This window comes from Apteryx mantelli, chromosome 25 (assembly GCF_036417845.1).
Source record: "Apteryx mantelli isolate bAptMan1 chromosome 25, bAptMan1.hap1, whole genome shotgun sequence".
Taxonomy (NCBI): Eukaryota; Metazoa; Chordata; class Aves; order Apterygiformes; family Apterygidae; genus Apteryx; species Apteryx mantelli.
In genome coordinates, this window is record NC_090002.1 from 10,565,710 (window position 1) to 10,579,252 (window position 13,543).

At 38.1% G+C, this 13,543-nt stretch overlaps 1 protein-coding gene across 4 annotated transcripts in view; it reads left to right on the plus strand.

The window, feature by feature from the left end:
* The window catches only part of RAP1A (RAP1A, member of RAS oncogene family), a 46,607-nt gene that overhangs the window by 23,814 nt on the left and 9,250 nt on the right, over nucleotides 1–13,543 (plus strand). For 3 of the 4 annotated variants that reach the window (XR_001292680.2, XM_067310717.1, XM_067310716.1), the window contains 4 exons: nucleotides 4,489–4,572; nucleotides 8,716–8,784; nucleotides 10,373–10,429; nucleotides 12,242–12,382. Coding sequence is in view for 3 of the 4 variants with exons in the window: in XM_067310717.1 (XP_067166818.1) it covers nucleotides 4,516–4,572; nucleotides 8,716–8,784; nucleotides 10,373–10,429; nucleotides 12,242–12,382 (324 nt within the window). In the remaining variant the exon portion in view is untranslated. Of the gene's footprint in view, nucleotides 1–3,947; nucleotides 4,016–4,488; nucleotides 4,573–8,715; nucleotides 8,785–10,372; nucleotides 10,430–12,241; nucleotides 12,383–13,543 lie in introns of those variants that run through there. The other variant, XM_013943588.2, reaches the window with a different exon arrangement.

Below are 13,543 nucleotides of genomic sequence, written 5' to 3' on the forward strand. Positions count from 1 at the left end.
CCCAGTATTTCATTGGGTTATGCAAAACCATCAAACCACACAGTCTTCCGCATGCTGAGCAGCATGTCTGTACCTCATGCTACATGTAGCTCCATCAGCATTTGGAGGAGGAAGAAGAAACTAATAAATATAAATTGCCTTCCTCATAAGTATAAAATTGTTCTCAGGCATTTGCATTTCAGAGGGTGCACATCACGTCCCAGGTTAGTGTGGAGTTCTTGTACTCGGTCTTCAGTGCAATGTTTGCTTGTCTTCACACCCATTCTTCTCTTCCCCCCCTCTATCAGAAATTATAAATTTCTTGATGAGCTGGAGGGGCTTTCATAAGAGGAGTGGCTAATTTTTCTTTGGGGGTGAATCTGTTGCATAATTCCTAAGCGGTTCTCTTTTACAGTGGAATCACAATCGTTTGAAGCCTCTGACTGGTTGCAGTCAGAATGTTTGACTATATGGATTCACTTCTCATTTAAAAACTGTCTGTTATGACCATTTATACTTTGGTTTCCTGTTGTTCAGAACTTTGCTCGAATTGCAGTCCTTACCCTTGCTCTTTGTTCTTGGGCAAGCCTCTTCTTTATGTCTTGGCTTATACAATGTAATAGGAGTATGTTTTATTCTGTAGGGATGTGTCTTCTGAAGAGCCTCGCCAGTTCTCCACCATGCTTTCCTCCATAAGGCCTCTCTGCGTGGCTCCTTCCGCTTATTGGGAAATACCCTTAAGGTTTTGCTTATGGTTTTACTTAAACCTCGATTCAGCCATTTGGTTGCAACAGGGCAAAAGATGATGCTTGTAGTTAAGAAAGTGTGCAAGTGTTTTGCTGAATAGAGACGTGGGTAAGCGCGCACTCAGATGTCAGGTTTAAAGCTACAGCTTCAGCCTGACACCTTAGCATGTGTTTCCATCCATCTGTTAGTTCTTCACAGAGGCCCTTCTGTCATCCTGTCTGCAGTGCATTTCATTCATGTATATTAAAATAAGTATCCTGCTTCTTTTCGTGACTTATCCATCTGTTCACAGAGCAGGGACCTTCATTCTTTCTTCCAGAAAGAACTGAACAATTTGTGGTTGATGCCGTTAATAGTTGAATGCAAGTTTCTGTCACTTTCCAGATAGTTGGCATTTGTGACAGTGGCAGCAGAAAGATACTCCTGTTAAAGACCTTTCATGCTTAGTTTTGCTCTTCCTTCGTATTAAAATCCATCGTTTCAGATGTATGTGTCTCAGTGTTTTTGGAGGTTGAAGGAATTGGATTGCAGGCGTGTACTATTTGTACAACAGTGTCAAAAATTATGTTTTTGGAAGAAAAAAAATCCTGAGATGTCAAGTGTTTCTCAGGGTGGTATCAAAATTCGGTTTGTCCATTATTATGGATGAAATCCAGACCCTTTAATTTATTATTGCTCTGCTTTAAAGTTGCTTTGCAGATGCTCTGTAACTTGGGAGTCTGAGACACGGGAGGAGAAGGGAGCCTGCTGCTCATAGCAGTGATAGGTTATTTAATAAGAAATTTTCTTTGTCCCACTGTTGTCTTGCCGTATATAGATGGCTTTAGGTGAATGGGAGGAAAGGGAGAATGGACAAGACAACATGCTCAATTTTTATTCTTTTATTTTTGCACCTTGACCTTCAGAACTAATGAGACCAGTTTCATAATGTACATGAGAGCACTAAAGGTTGTTTTCTTTTTTTAAACACTCCTTAGTGATCATATTCTTTTCTCAAATTGAAAGAAACCCTTAACACCCATAATTTCATATCATTTTGAAGCATAGCCATTGCTTCACAGCATGCTACTCCACTACACAAAGTTCTGGGTGGAAATGAATGGTACTGTGTGTAACTGTATTTAGGTGGGCATAAATAGTTTGCCAAATGTAAGTTGGCCAGGATGCTGCATAGTAATTTCTTGAGCACTCTATTCATGTTGTATAAACAGATAATATTAATACACTTGTGAAGGAGCTACAAGATAATCAAGGCGTGTGAGGTTTACAGTAATAAGGCTCATGCGTTTCAGGATCTTGGTTTCCTGTTTCACCTGAAAAAAATAATCAGCAGATACTGTAGAAAAGAAATGAGAAGTTAGTCTTGTACTACTCTCAGCTGAAACTTTCCCACAAGTATTTTTACTATAAATAAGAAGTGAAAGCGTTCAGAGCTAAATTTAACCCTTAGCTTGATTAGTTTGGGGGCTTTTTTGGCTGGAACGAACTGTGGAACTGTAGGGAGATGAAGATGGACTGGATCAGTAAAACTGCATTTCTAGTTTTTAAAAAACAAATCGCCTCTTAACTTCTAAGACTTATGAGTATTATCAAGGGGGGAGGGGAAATTGCTAATTGGAATTCCCCTTCCTTCCCATCCAAAAGCATGACTTTTGAGGGGGGAATAAAAAAAAAAAAAAAAAAGGAAGTGAATGTTGCTTCTCAGGGAAGCTTTCAAGCAGAAGAGTTTGCAGGTGCCAGAATTTTAACCAAAACGTTGTCAAGTTACTACAGTGCATAATGTTGCTTAGTCTATTTTTAGCTATTCAGAGTTACCATACTGGAAAATCCCTTTCAAGTTGACTTAATTTCTCAATTTCTATGAAGTTGAGTAACTGCAGCTCTCATAAACTTCAAGAGTTGAAGAAAAACAGCCTCAAGGTGCTTAAAATTATGGGCTGCTTCTGATAACTTTTATCCTCCCTCTAACGTTTGGGTGAGGAAGAACAGCTTAGCTGCATGACTGGAGATGGCCACAGCCCGGGCAGGCAAGTTTTATCTGTGTTCTGCTGTTTTAAAAAGGAGCTTCAAATCGAAAAGTTGGGTTAAACCCACCACAGAATTTGTTTGCATTTTTCTCTCCAACTGCACACAGGATTTTTTTTTTTTTTTAAACATGTATTTGTGGCAAATTTGGATCACAAACATACTGTAGTTGAGGGATGAGAATTAAAAGTAGAATACCTGGGCAGGGTCTCCAATAATCTGTTCCACTGCTTTCAGCTTGCAGTACACAGGTAGTTCAGTAAGGCGGAAGGAAAGCAGGTTAGCTGTTTTGTCTCTGACTTGCTGCGTAGCTTTTTAATCGTGGGACTGACTTCTCCCACACTGGATGCAGCTCGGACTGGGCCTGGGCATGGGGTATGTGGCAGCACCTGGACTTCCTTTTAACTCTGCCTGTACTGAGTGTATCTACTTGGAAATTTAAATGATAGAAAAATTTTGTCCTGACCTAACAATTATATAAAGTGAGACAGATTGTCAGTGAGTTGTCCACAGTTGCAAAGAAGCAGCCCCAAAGTTAAACATACGATCCACGTTCCTTGCAAACCGTTTTTAACGGCAGTCAACAAGGTGATATATTTTTTGTGTCAAACTACTGGAATACATTTTTATTTTTAAAACAGTCTTCAAATTGTAGCCAGCGAACTCGCGTCTGAGAAGTGAAACTTAGCCTGTCTCATAGCATGCGTGTTTCTGAATCCTTACTTGGGAAGAAAACGCTATCGCGCGTCGGGAAGAATGAAAAGATAATTAGCTGCTGATGTCATTGTTTGCCCGAGCTCCCTTGATAGGGACAGCTGAGCCTGGCTTATAATGTAAACAGAGTGTAAAATGTTTATCACCGGCTTTGTCATTTGCCTTATTTGTCAGGGAATCTTGATGAGAATGAGAAATTTTCTGGGGCTGCGTAGCGAGTTCAGGGAGTTGAAAGATTTCCATAAAAAGGCACAGGCATTACTTGGAAGAGCAGAGAGGTTTCTGACTTGGCAGCCGGGAGCTAGGCCTGACCTTTTCCAGAGAGAAAATACTGACCTAAAACATTCCCTATTGGGGGTGGGTGGGAGAAGCAAACCTCTTTCCTTGCATTTCACTAACCTAATTTTCTTGTTTAATGCTCGCAGCTTTTTGCTGTAAGAAGTTGAGAGTGCAGAGGAAAGGTGGCATCAGCCAGTACTGGTGCTGCGTGCAGCTCGGGGTGGATTCGCATGCAGCTGTCGGTGGATTGTGGCAATAAAATGTTTCTACCGTAATTGTTTTTTACCCTCTTCCTTTCCAAACAGCCAGAAGGCTAACAAATCTACGTTTTGGCATCTTAAAACTTAGGAGGAAGTGAATTCCAGGGCAAATTTTGAAGTGGTTTATATGCCTTATGACAAATTTAAAAGGAAGCACTGAATTATCTAGTTCACTATAGGAATATTGGATCCTGTATAGGAATTAAACATAGATTGTGCATTTGAGTACTTGAACATGTTAGCAGGAGAAAAAAATCTTTAGTTTAAAGGTTATTTTTGAGTTTAGAATAAACTGGAGCTATCAGAATAGAGCATCTGCATTTGAGTACTGAGGCTGAAAATAAAAAGTCTTAGCTATTACTAAAGAGATTTTCGTTCTCAACTGTATTTAAAGAACTAGTGTGTTGTTACCTTCAGAAGATGGTGTCATAAATTTGTATGTGCGGGTACACGTTTAACTCTTTGCTTTTTTCTTGCTTTCCAGGTCGTCGGTATTTAAACAGACCACATCATGCGTGAGTACAAGCTAGTGGTCCTTGGTTCAGGAGGTGTGGGGAAGTCTGCTTTGGTGAGTTTGTTAGGAAGTGGTTCTGAAACTCGTATATATGAAGTTCAAAATTGACCTATCTTATTGCAAATATTAGTCATTGAATGTATTAAGATATTTGTGTTACTTTTAAAAATGCAGAGTGACTTGCAGTAACTACTCTTGTACTGCTGAAATATTTGCGAACTGTAGCGTCACATGTTCGGAGAAGAAACATTGAGATGATTAATCACTGCTAGAATAGTTAGCCATTCCTTTTTGTGCGAGTATAGTACTGCAAATAATTGTACATCTTTATCCTGAAGTATTAAAAGCTGAACCTAGACTAAAATGATGAATTAAGTCTTGCCTTGCATAATATTGAATTAGTGGTGACTGTAATTTAGGAATACACCTTGAAGGCTCTATGTTTTCTATCGTGGACTGAACCTGAATGAACAGCTTGGCCTGAAAGCACAGTGACAGAATAACAAGTCACCTCTAGTGTCTGCAGTGCAGAAGGGTAAAAGCAGACTGACACTTTGCACTCCTTAAGTACTTGGGTTATTTCTTATAAGAGGTTTACCTTGCACAGTTGATAGGTGACAGAATACTCTCTTACAATGCTTTACTATTAATCAAGTATCAGTCAAGCAGCTTTCTGCTGCAAGAAAGGTGAAGAGCTGGTCAAGTGTAAAGTTATCTAAAACAAGGAAATACACCATGTCACTTTTCACAGAAGATGATGATGATAATTACCAGCCATTCAGATCACAGACTGCTGCTTCTTTCATCCTTTTTCATTCTTCTAAGATGGGCTGCTCATACACTTGATAGATCACCTGCAGAACCCAGACAAATAGGAGGAAAGAGATTGTACAATTATATATCAAATTTGATATATTCTTTCAGAGATCCCATCCTTTGTAAGATGTAGGTGTAAAATTTTTTTCTGATATACCCTATTCTGACATACTTTGATGTTTCCTCATTTTTGATATAAAATCTTAGTCAGAATCTATCACTGATGGTTTTTAGAAACTGAAATATGAATACTTCATTTTTCTAAATATTTACTGTAGATTTTCTTTTTTTCAAAATTCATTCTCAAAAAGCTCTGAAGATTCTGTTTTTCTTCATCCTATATTATGTTTTTGTGTCCTCCCACCTCTAGAGGTACAAATTGGAACAATGAGGTCCTTGGCTTTTATATGTATATACTGCTGGTGGGATGATTGTGAAAAGTCTGATAAGCAAAACTTAAGTTCTTTTTGACAGTGTAGGTGCTATGTAACCATATGTTGTAATTCATATGTGACAGTGATCCTATATGTTCATAACAGGACAGAGTAAGTGTTGATTAGCAGGTGAGTGAGAATAATATTTAGCTTACAAGATGACTATTTACTTATTTATGAGCAGTAGCATACAAGATGGGATTTAAAATAATATGGTGGTCACTTTAAATTTATTCTTTGAACTGTATAAACTAAAATGTCTAACAAAGAGGCTGGTGTTCGTTTTCAGTTCTGTGTTTTCATTGAGAGTTTAGATTACAATATGGTGTTGTTTCGCTGCAAATCCTCCTATTGTTTTAACTCTTCTGTGCCAATATGACGCTGATCGTGCCTTCTGGTAATGACGACAGAGCAGAAAGCCCTGTGCAAGTATTAAGGCACAGTTGTTTTGTTGCTTCCTTATAACTGTTTCCTGTGCAGTACTTTCCTCCCCAGTTACAATGAGGGTGAAAATTTTCTGGAGAGTCAGTGGGTATTACCAGGAATATCCATTTGTGCTTAATCTTGCATAGAATTGGAAACCGGATTCAAGACACACAATCTCCAAATTAATGGAAAATTACAACTTGGGTCAGCCCATAATCTGATCTGATAAAATTTTTCTCTTTTCCCTGTGCTTCTCTTTAGTAAATAGAAAATGTATCAAACTTGAAGAGTATTATATAGCAAGTTAGCTTATGAAGTTGGATATAATCATAATTATGGCTGTGTAATTGTTGATTTTATTTTAATACACAAATCTTAGCAGTTGAGATGACAAAAAAGTCAGAACAGTGATTTCTTAGAATTTGAGAGCAGGTTAGGTGGATTCAGTTAACTTTCTTTGTGAGAAGCACTGTATTTGTGAATATAAAATAAGACTCTGGATGTTGTAGTACAAAAGTGAAACATTGCAAGTGGTTTGTCATATTCTAGCACCCTTGTGCTGAAGGATGATTTACAGACATCAGAAAATACTTCATGGAATACAAATGTAGAATTGTGGCTGACTTCAGTTTTCAAATGTTAGCTTCCTATCAAATGACAAAGTTCTTTGGACTCTTTTTGGTTAGTAACTGTGCTTAAAAAAAAAAAAAACCTAAAATCTGTGTAATCTGAAATTCTTCTGCTTACTGTTGTTAGTTTCTGTTGTCTGTATAACATCTGTATCTTATGTTAATAACAGTATCTTTTACAATGATATCATTGAGAGGTGTTATCTGCAAGAGAGACGGGGACAGCCATCCAGTGTGACTGGAAGATATCAGGGAAGCAAAAGCTTGCATCCCTAGAGAATAAAATAGGTTTGTTTAGTGAATGAAGATGACTTTTAAAAGAGGTACTAGTAGGAAAACTTATTCTTAAATTAAAAGAAACGGGAAACAATGAAGAACAATTCAGTTTCCAGCATACAGCAATATTTTCTGCGGATAGCTGGCATAGGCCGCTCTCTGAAAGTCTGAAAATACTTGTGTGCCATGTGAACCCTGTTGCAGAAAAGTCTCAGCCTGCTGCCTGAACAAAATGTGTCTTCTCTAACCAGCTAGTGACTCTGTAGAATTTGTGTTTTTAAAAAAAAATTTGTGGGAGGTTCTGTTGGCAAAAGATAGTTGGTGTGCTTGTTTATCTTAGAGACAAAATAAGTGCTGCCATCATGGCAGTTATCCACTGCTTTATTTTACGAACATCAACCAAACCTCCTAACACTCCTATGCTGCATTACTGCATGTTATCACATTATTGCATATTCCTACACAGCATGGGAAAGCGAGGCGGAGAGTTTGGGCCGTCTGTGGTGATATGTCAAGTGAGTGTTAGCGAAAATGTTGGATTCTGTGGAGCTGAACTTGTGCAGTAATTTAAGCAGCAGTGTCTGCATGGGAGTAAAGAAAACCCAACTCATACCGAAACTAGGGTAGAGAACAGCCCAGAATTTACCACTGTGATACCTGTACAGATCTGTCCGGGCACACTTGCTCACTGTTAATTCCCAACACTAAGCCTGATGAGGAGAAACTGCTGTTTTACTCTCCCATGTTAGCTGGTTTGGTAGTGCTGTAGGGATCTTGCACAGCCGCAAGTAAGAGGAAAGACCTGAGAGACGTGTTCCTCCTGTTTATGAAGAGAATGTACTGAAAAGTAGAAGTGAGCTGCCCGTTGTAAGGAGGACGAGTACAGCTATGGAATGGTGTGAGACAAAGCTGAAGTACAAGTGCAGAGCTGGAAATGTCCAGAGACTGACCACATCCACATTACAGCTCGATGGGGAATGCTCAGAGCAGTTTTATTTTGAATAATTATAAAGGGGAAGAAAGACTTCCTCTTCAGAATGAAAGCTTTCTGCTTCTTTAATGATTTAATATAAATTGAATATCTGGAGAATCTCCAGATATAACTTGTCACTGTGAAATATGTCTGTACTCTGGGCATGTCAGTAGGTCCGCTATAACTCTAACATGATTGAATTGAAACTCAGCCCTTAAATAGAGAGGTTTTCCACAATGTATTTTTTTCCACAATGTTCGTATTGCCAGTTCTTCCAATTTAACTTCAAGACTTCTGTATTTGGTGCTTTTTATTCTTTTAAAGTAGCAGACTCTAAAATAAAGTGATTTTTGAGGATATCATCTTTTATGAAAAAGCAAGCAAGCAAACAACTTAGGTTTCAAAAAAGCTTTGAAAACTTGTATAAAGTGATTCTTAAAATAACAAAAAGTATGCATATTTTATTAAAAAAAATTTTGAAACTGTATGTCTTTTATCTCTGTTCTATATTATTGAATGTTAATGGTTAGCAGTGCTGAGTAATTTTTGTACTGTTACTTTTTTATAAAGGGCTTCTTGATAAATGTTACTGGTCATGTTGAGTTCACTTTAATTTTTTTCTTCTCCTTTCCTCTCTCCCTAGACTGTACAGTTTGTTCAGGGAATTTTTGTTGAAAAATATGACCCAACAATAGAAGATTCATACAGAAAGGTAAAATAAGATTTATTTATTTATTTCAAGTTTCATAGAGCTTGCAAAGAAAACTTATTGGAATGAAAACAATTTTTATCTGGGAAAATGTTTGTGGTGGTTTTTTTTTGTTTGTTTTTTTTTTTTTTTTTTTTTACGCATCAGTTTATAGATGTCATTTTATGCATCAGTCTTGGAAAATATTGCATGCAGATAGTTTCCTGTATCTTTATAAAGTACTTTACCAGCTTAGGGCCTGTGAATTCTATCAGACAAATTGTATTGGCTACAATAAAGTTGAATTACCACAGAATGACAAATTTTGCTGTTAATTTAACCACTCCTTAACTTAGTTCTATTTAATAGAAGGAGTTAAAGCTTTTTACTCCATCTAAGAGCCTCTACTTTCAGATCTTTGGTGACTCAAGCTGTGGCAGTTTGAGGCTACAGCTCTCAGCTGTTTTGCCTGTTTCTTTGTTAGAGATGATTACACCTGTCCAGAGACGAGTCTTGTGCATCTTCCCAAACCGTCACTGATTTCCTCTTGGTAATAAGCTGGGGGAGGAGCTGTGGCAGCTGGGAAACAAGTATACTGCCCATCCTGTTGCCTGTGCTTCTGATTGACACCTGGGGATAGGAATATCTCAACCAAACTAGTGACGAAGACTGTTACTTGGATCTGTTTGTTGTAATCAGATATATTATTACTTCAAAACATAAATATATCAGCATTTGCCGTGTGTATGATATCCGTAGAAGTTATTATAAAGGATATATATACCATTCATCACCACAGATTTTATTACTGTAGCATAGTAATTGCTTTCTGTTGTTTTCTTTTTAGTAATGGCTGTCTCACCATTTAGTTTAAATGTGTTCTGTGTGGTTTGAAGGCGTATAAAAATCTTCACAGCCTTTTTGGATTCAGGCTTGTAATTGCCAAGCAAAAGCCCTTGTCAGAATCCTTGACGCTGTGGTGTTATGTAATTCTATCAACAGAGCTGCATTCTTCACTCAAACTGATGTCAAGTAACCCATTGTTTGACAGATTAGCATAATTGTTGCCATAATTAAAGGCACAAAACCCAGAAAACAAAAAACTTGTATCATTTGTGCCTGTGATAATTACATGTAAATGCTGTTAAGAGTTCTGCAGTTAAATTTATTTGCCTTTCCTGGAATTACCCTCATTTGATCTCCAACATTTCTTAGTAAATAAAAGGCTTACAAAGCCTGACTGTAAGAATCATCAATTTTTTTTCCCTTCCTTGCTCCCTTCTCTCCACAAGCAAACACAAAGTGAAGTCCTTTGATGTGTGAGGGTGAGTTTTATCTCCCTTAAGTTGAGATGTTTACAATGAGCTGCTTGTTTAGGCCTTTATAATCAATAGAGTCCTGGACCACAAGTGAACTGACCCGAATGTCTAGCTTAGGGTGCAGTTTGTCCACTGCCAGAGGTGCCTCTCTGACTGTTGGGAAAGTGCAGGTGGCTGGCTTATTTAGAGGTGTTTGCTTTAAAAGTCTAAAATTAAGCTGAGATTCCTCTTGCCTAACCATCTTATTTCAGTCTTTTTAGTTTTAACTGTTTGTCTCTTTCCTTTTTCCCCAGCAAGTGGAAGTAGACTGTCAACAGTGTATGCTTGAAATCCTCGATACAGCAGGGACAGTAAGTATAATTTTTTTCCTCTAATAGTTACAGAGTTTCTTTGTTAAGAATGAGGTGAGATGTGAAGAGTAGAACTTAGTATGATCATCCTTTCCAAGGAAAATCAATTGATCAGCTGCAGCAATCTAAAATTGAAAGGTTTTGTTAAATAACCCAAAAATCAGTGTGGTGAGTGCACCTTCTGCAGCCCTGCCAGTGGCATAGTGAACTTGTTCCCTGCCTCAGTGCTGTAATGTAAAAGTTAATGCTTCCTGCGTCACTATCCTCTTCTTTGCCATCCTTTCTTCACAGTCATCTATCATTGTCTCAGTATCAACCTGCTGATACTGGAAAATGGCAAGTTTTAGTTTTGCCAGGGCCCAGAATACACAGACAGACAAAAAAGACAAGGTCTTAAGCAGCAGGCTCTTCATTAAAATAAAGTATGATTTTTGTGTAACAAATACTTGGATGGAAAGGTAGAAAGGAGAATAAGGACTTAGCAATAAGAGCATCATTCTGTAGCTAATTGTGGGCAGTTTGAAGTGCTGAATCGCTTCAGCTGCTTCTTTTAAAACGAAGTCTCTAACAGAGTACTGTTTTAGCCTCTTTTACTACATCTTCATTCAGTAAGTAGGTCACTTCATTCGAGGGCTTTTCTCCAAACAGGCCTAAAGAGAGCAGTTTCCCCTTCCTGTGGGGAGAAAAGGGGGTATGTCCAGAGCTCATGTGAATCGAAGGTGCTTCTAGGGCATGCTTAAGTATTGCCTCCCAGCCTGTCACATCAGCCCACGTGGAGAGGATTTCATCAATAAAGACTTTGTACCTTTCAAGGAATCATTTGTGTCATCTTCTACTCAGATGACGCCTTCCTGATGCTGCCTTGTTGAGGAGGCCCATGTCATGCTGCCTTCCTCTTAGCAGCAAAAAGCCTTGAAGCAACTCCCCTTGCCATTCCAATGTCACTTTACTATCCTGTTCACTAAATAAATAGACCCTGTAATGGTAGAGTGAACGTCACAGGGAGAGTATATGCTTCCTAAAATACAGTTACTATTTGATTTGGAAAGCTTGGAACTTTACTGACAATAGTGCAAGAACACAGAAGCAAGAAGCATTATTACAGAGTTTCTGCGAAAGGTTCCGTTCACTGGCTTGGACAAGAAACATAGCAATCTGATACAGATTTTATAGCCTGCTCTTGCAGCGCCCTACATTTCATTGCATTGAACCTTTAAGCCATTTTCATGCTACAGATGACTACTGTATAAACACGTATGTTCAGAAGTGATCTGGCACCACCTTCCCACAGAGTCGTGCTTGCAATGAGCCGTGAGGATGTGACACTTAGGCCTTTCTCAGTGTAGTATTAGAGGAGAAATTGCATTTACAATCCATATCTGTTACCTGGGGAATTGGTCTGGTGGCAGACTCATGCTTAACACCGTATCAGACAGTAAATGAAAGAACACTACAAAATATGTCAACCAAATCTTAACACCTTGTATTATGGTTTTGGGGCATACATTAGTCCATCTGCAGATACATTTTTATTGCTTTTCTTGCTGTTTTTCCTGTGGTGTATGGGGGGGGGTGTTTGTTTTTTTGTTTTGAAAAGCCTTTTTTCTCCTTAGGAGGGGAAAAACTAAAGGGAAAGATGTGTGTTAATGCTTTTCTTAAATTCACATACATCAGTGGATTTCTGTATGGGGTAAAAATGTAAATGTATGCTGTGCTGTACTACGGTCTTGTCTCCATTAGAACAAAAATGTTCCTTTGTAAATGTTTCTTAGCTGCATTTACTGGCTAATTTTTTTAAATATTTGATTACAGGAGCAATTTACAGCAATGAGGGATCTCTATATGAAGAATGGTCAAGGGTTTGCACTAGTATATTCTATTACAGCACAGTCCACATTTAATGACTTACAGGACCTGCGGGAACAGATTTTACGGGTTAAGGACACTGAAGATGTAAGTAAAATGCTTTTTGTTTTGCAAAGGGTTAAAGTATTTTTGTAATTAAACATACAGGTACCTGTATGTGAGCAAAATTTCTTTCTAGGAATTTTCTTTACTGTAAAGCAAAGTTTGGTGTTGAAGTAAGTTTCCTAAAACATCTGATATTAGCGTTATTTTCAATGTGGTTACTCGGGGACAGCTCTCGATAAGGGGTGTCATGAAGCCAGATTTTTGCGTGTACTGAAGATCTAACAGTCTTTGTAAATGGTAGGAGTTGATTTAAAGAAAAAAAAAAAAAATCAGTTGACATCTTTTTCTTCTTTTAACTCTTTTCCAGTGTTTGCATTTTCCTTTTTCATTATGCTTTAGCAGAACTTTTTTTTCCTTCACTTTGAGGGAAATAATAGTTGAACTTGCCCATAATGATGTTCTTCAGTAGATCTCCAACTGCCTTATAATGCAGACTAATACCACTTTCCTCAAATTTATAAAGTGGAAATTGAAGTGCAGAGAGAGATGATGGTTTCCTGAAGGTCATCTGTAAAGTGTCTCAAGTCCTAGACCGCAGCTGTATGTTTTAAGCTAGGCTGTCTGCTTTAGGCATATATATGGATAATAATCCAAACTGATCACCTTGGACTGTAAATAGAAAGAACATATTCAGCTTATTGACCAGACTTGCGCTTTTTGATTTACAAGAAAAGTCTGATAATAATGATGATAATTAAAGTGTCTGAATGCTCTTTTAACTTTATTTTCGTGTCATTGTGGGAGAGTGGGAGCTGTCAGTAAGGACTGGGAAGGCAGGGTAGGGATCTGTTAACTTGCTTGTGCTCCAGCTGCCTCGGCAACAGTGCAAGTGTTGAACCTTTTAATAGCTGTTTGATAAGTTAAATAGCCCCGGTCTTGTTGTGTGAAGTAGGGAGTCCCCTGCTATAACTGTGCTGCTTCGGTTTGCATAGTCTCTTGATTTGTGATCTTTGCTTTATTCAACTCCATCAGCTGTGAGAGCCAATAATTCTCCTATAACATGTCTCAGAGGACTGTCAGATGGATAGCTGTTTAGGTGCATTACTGACCGGAAGGTAAACCCAGATGAAGAGACTTTTTATCCTGTTTTGAGTTTTAAGAAAAATCCTGTGCACTTGTCTATGTGGAGAGGAGATTGTAGCG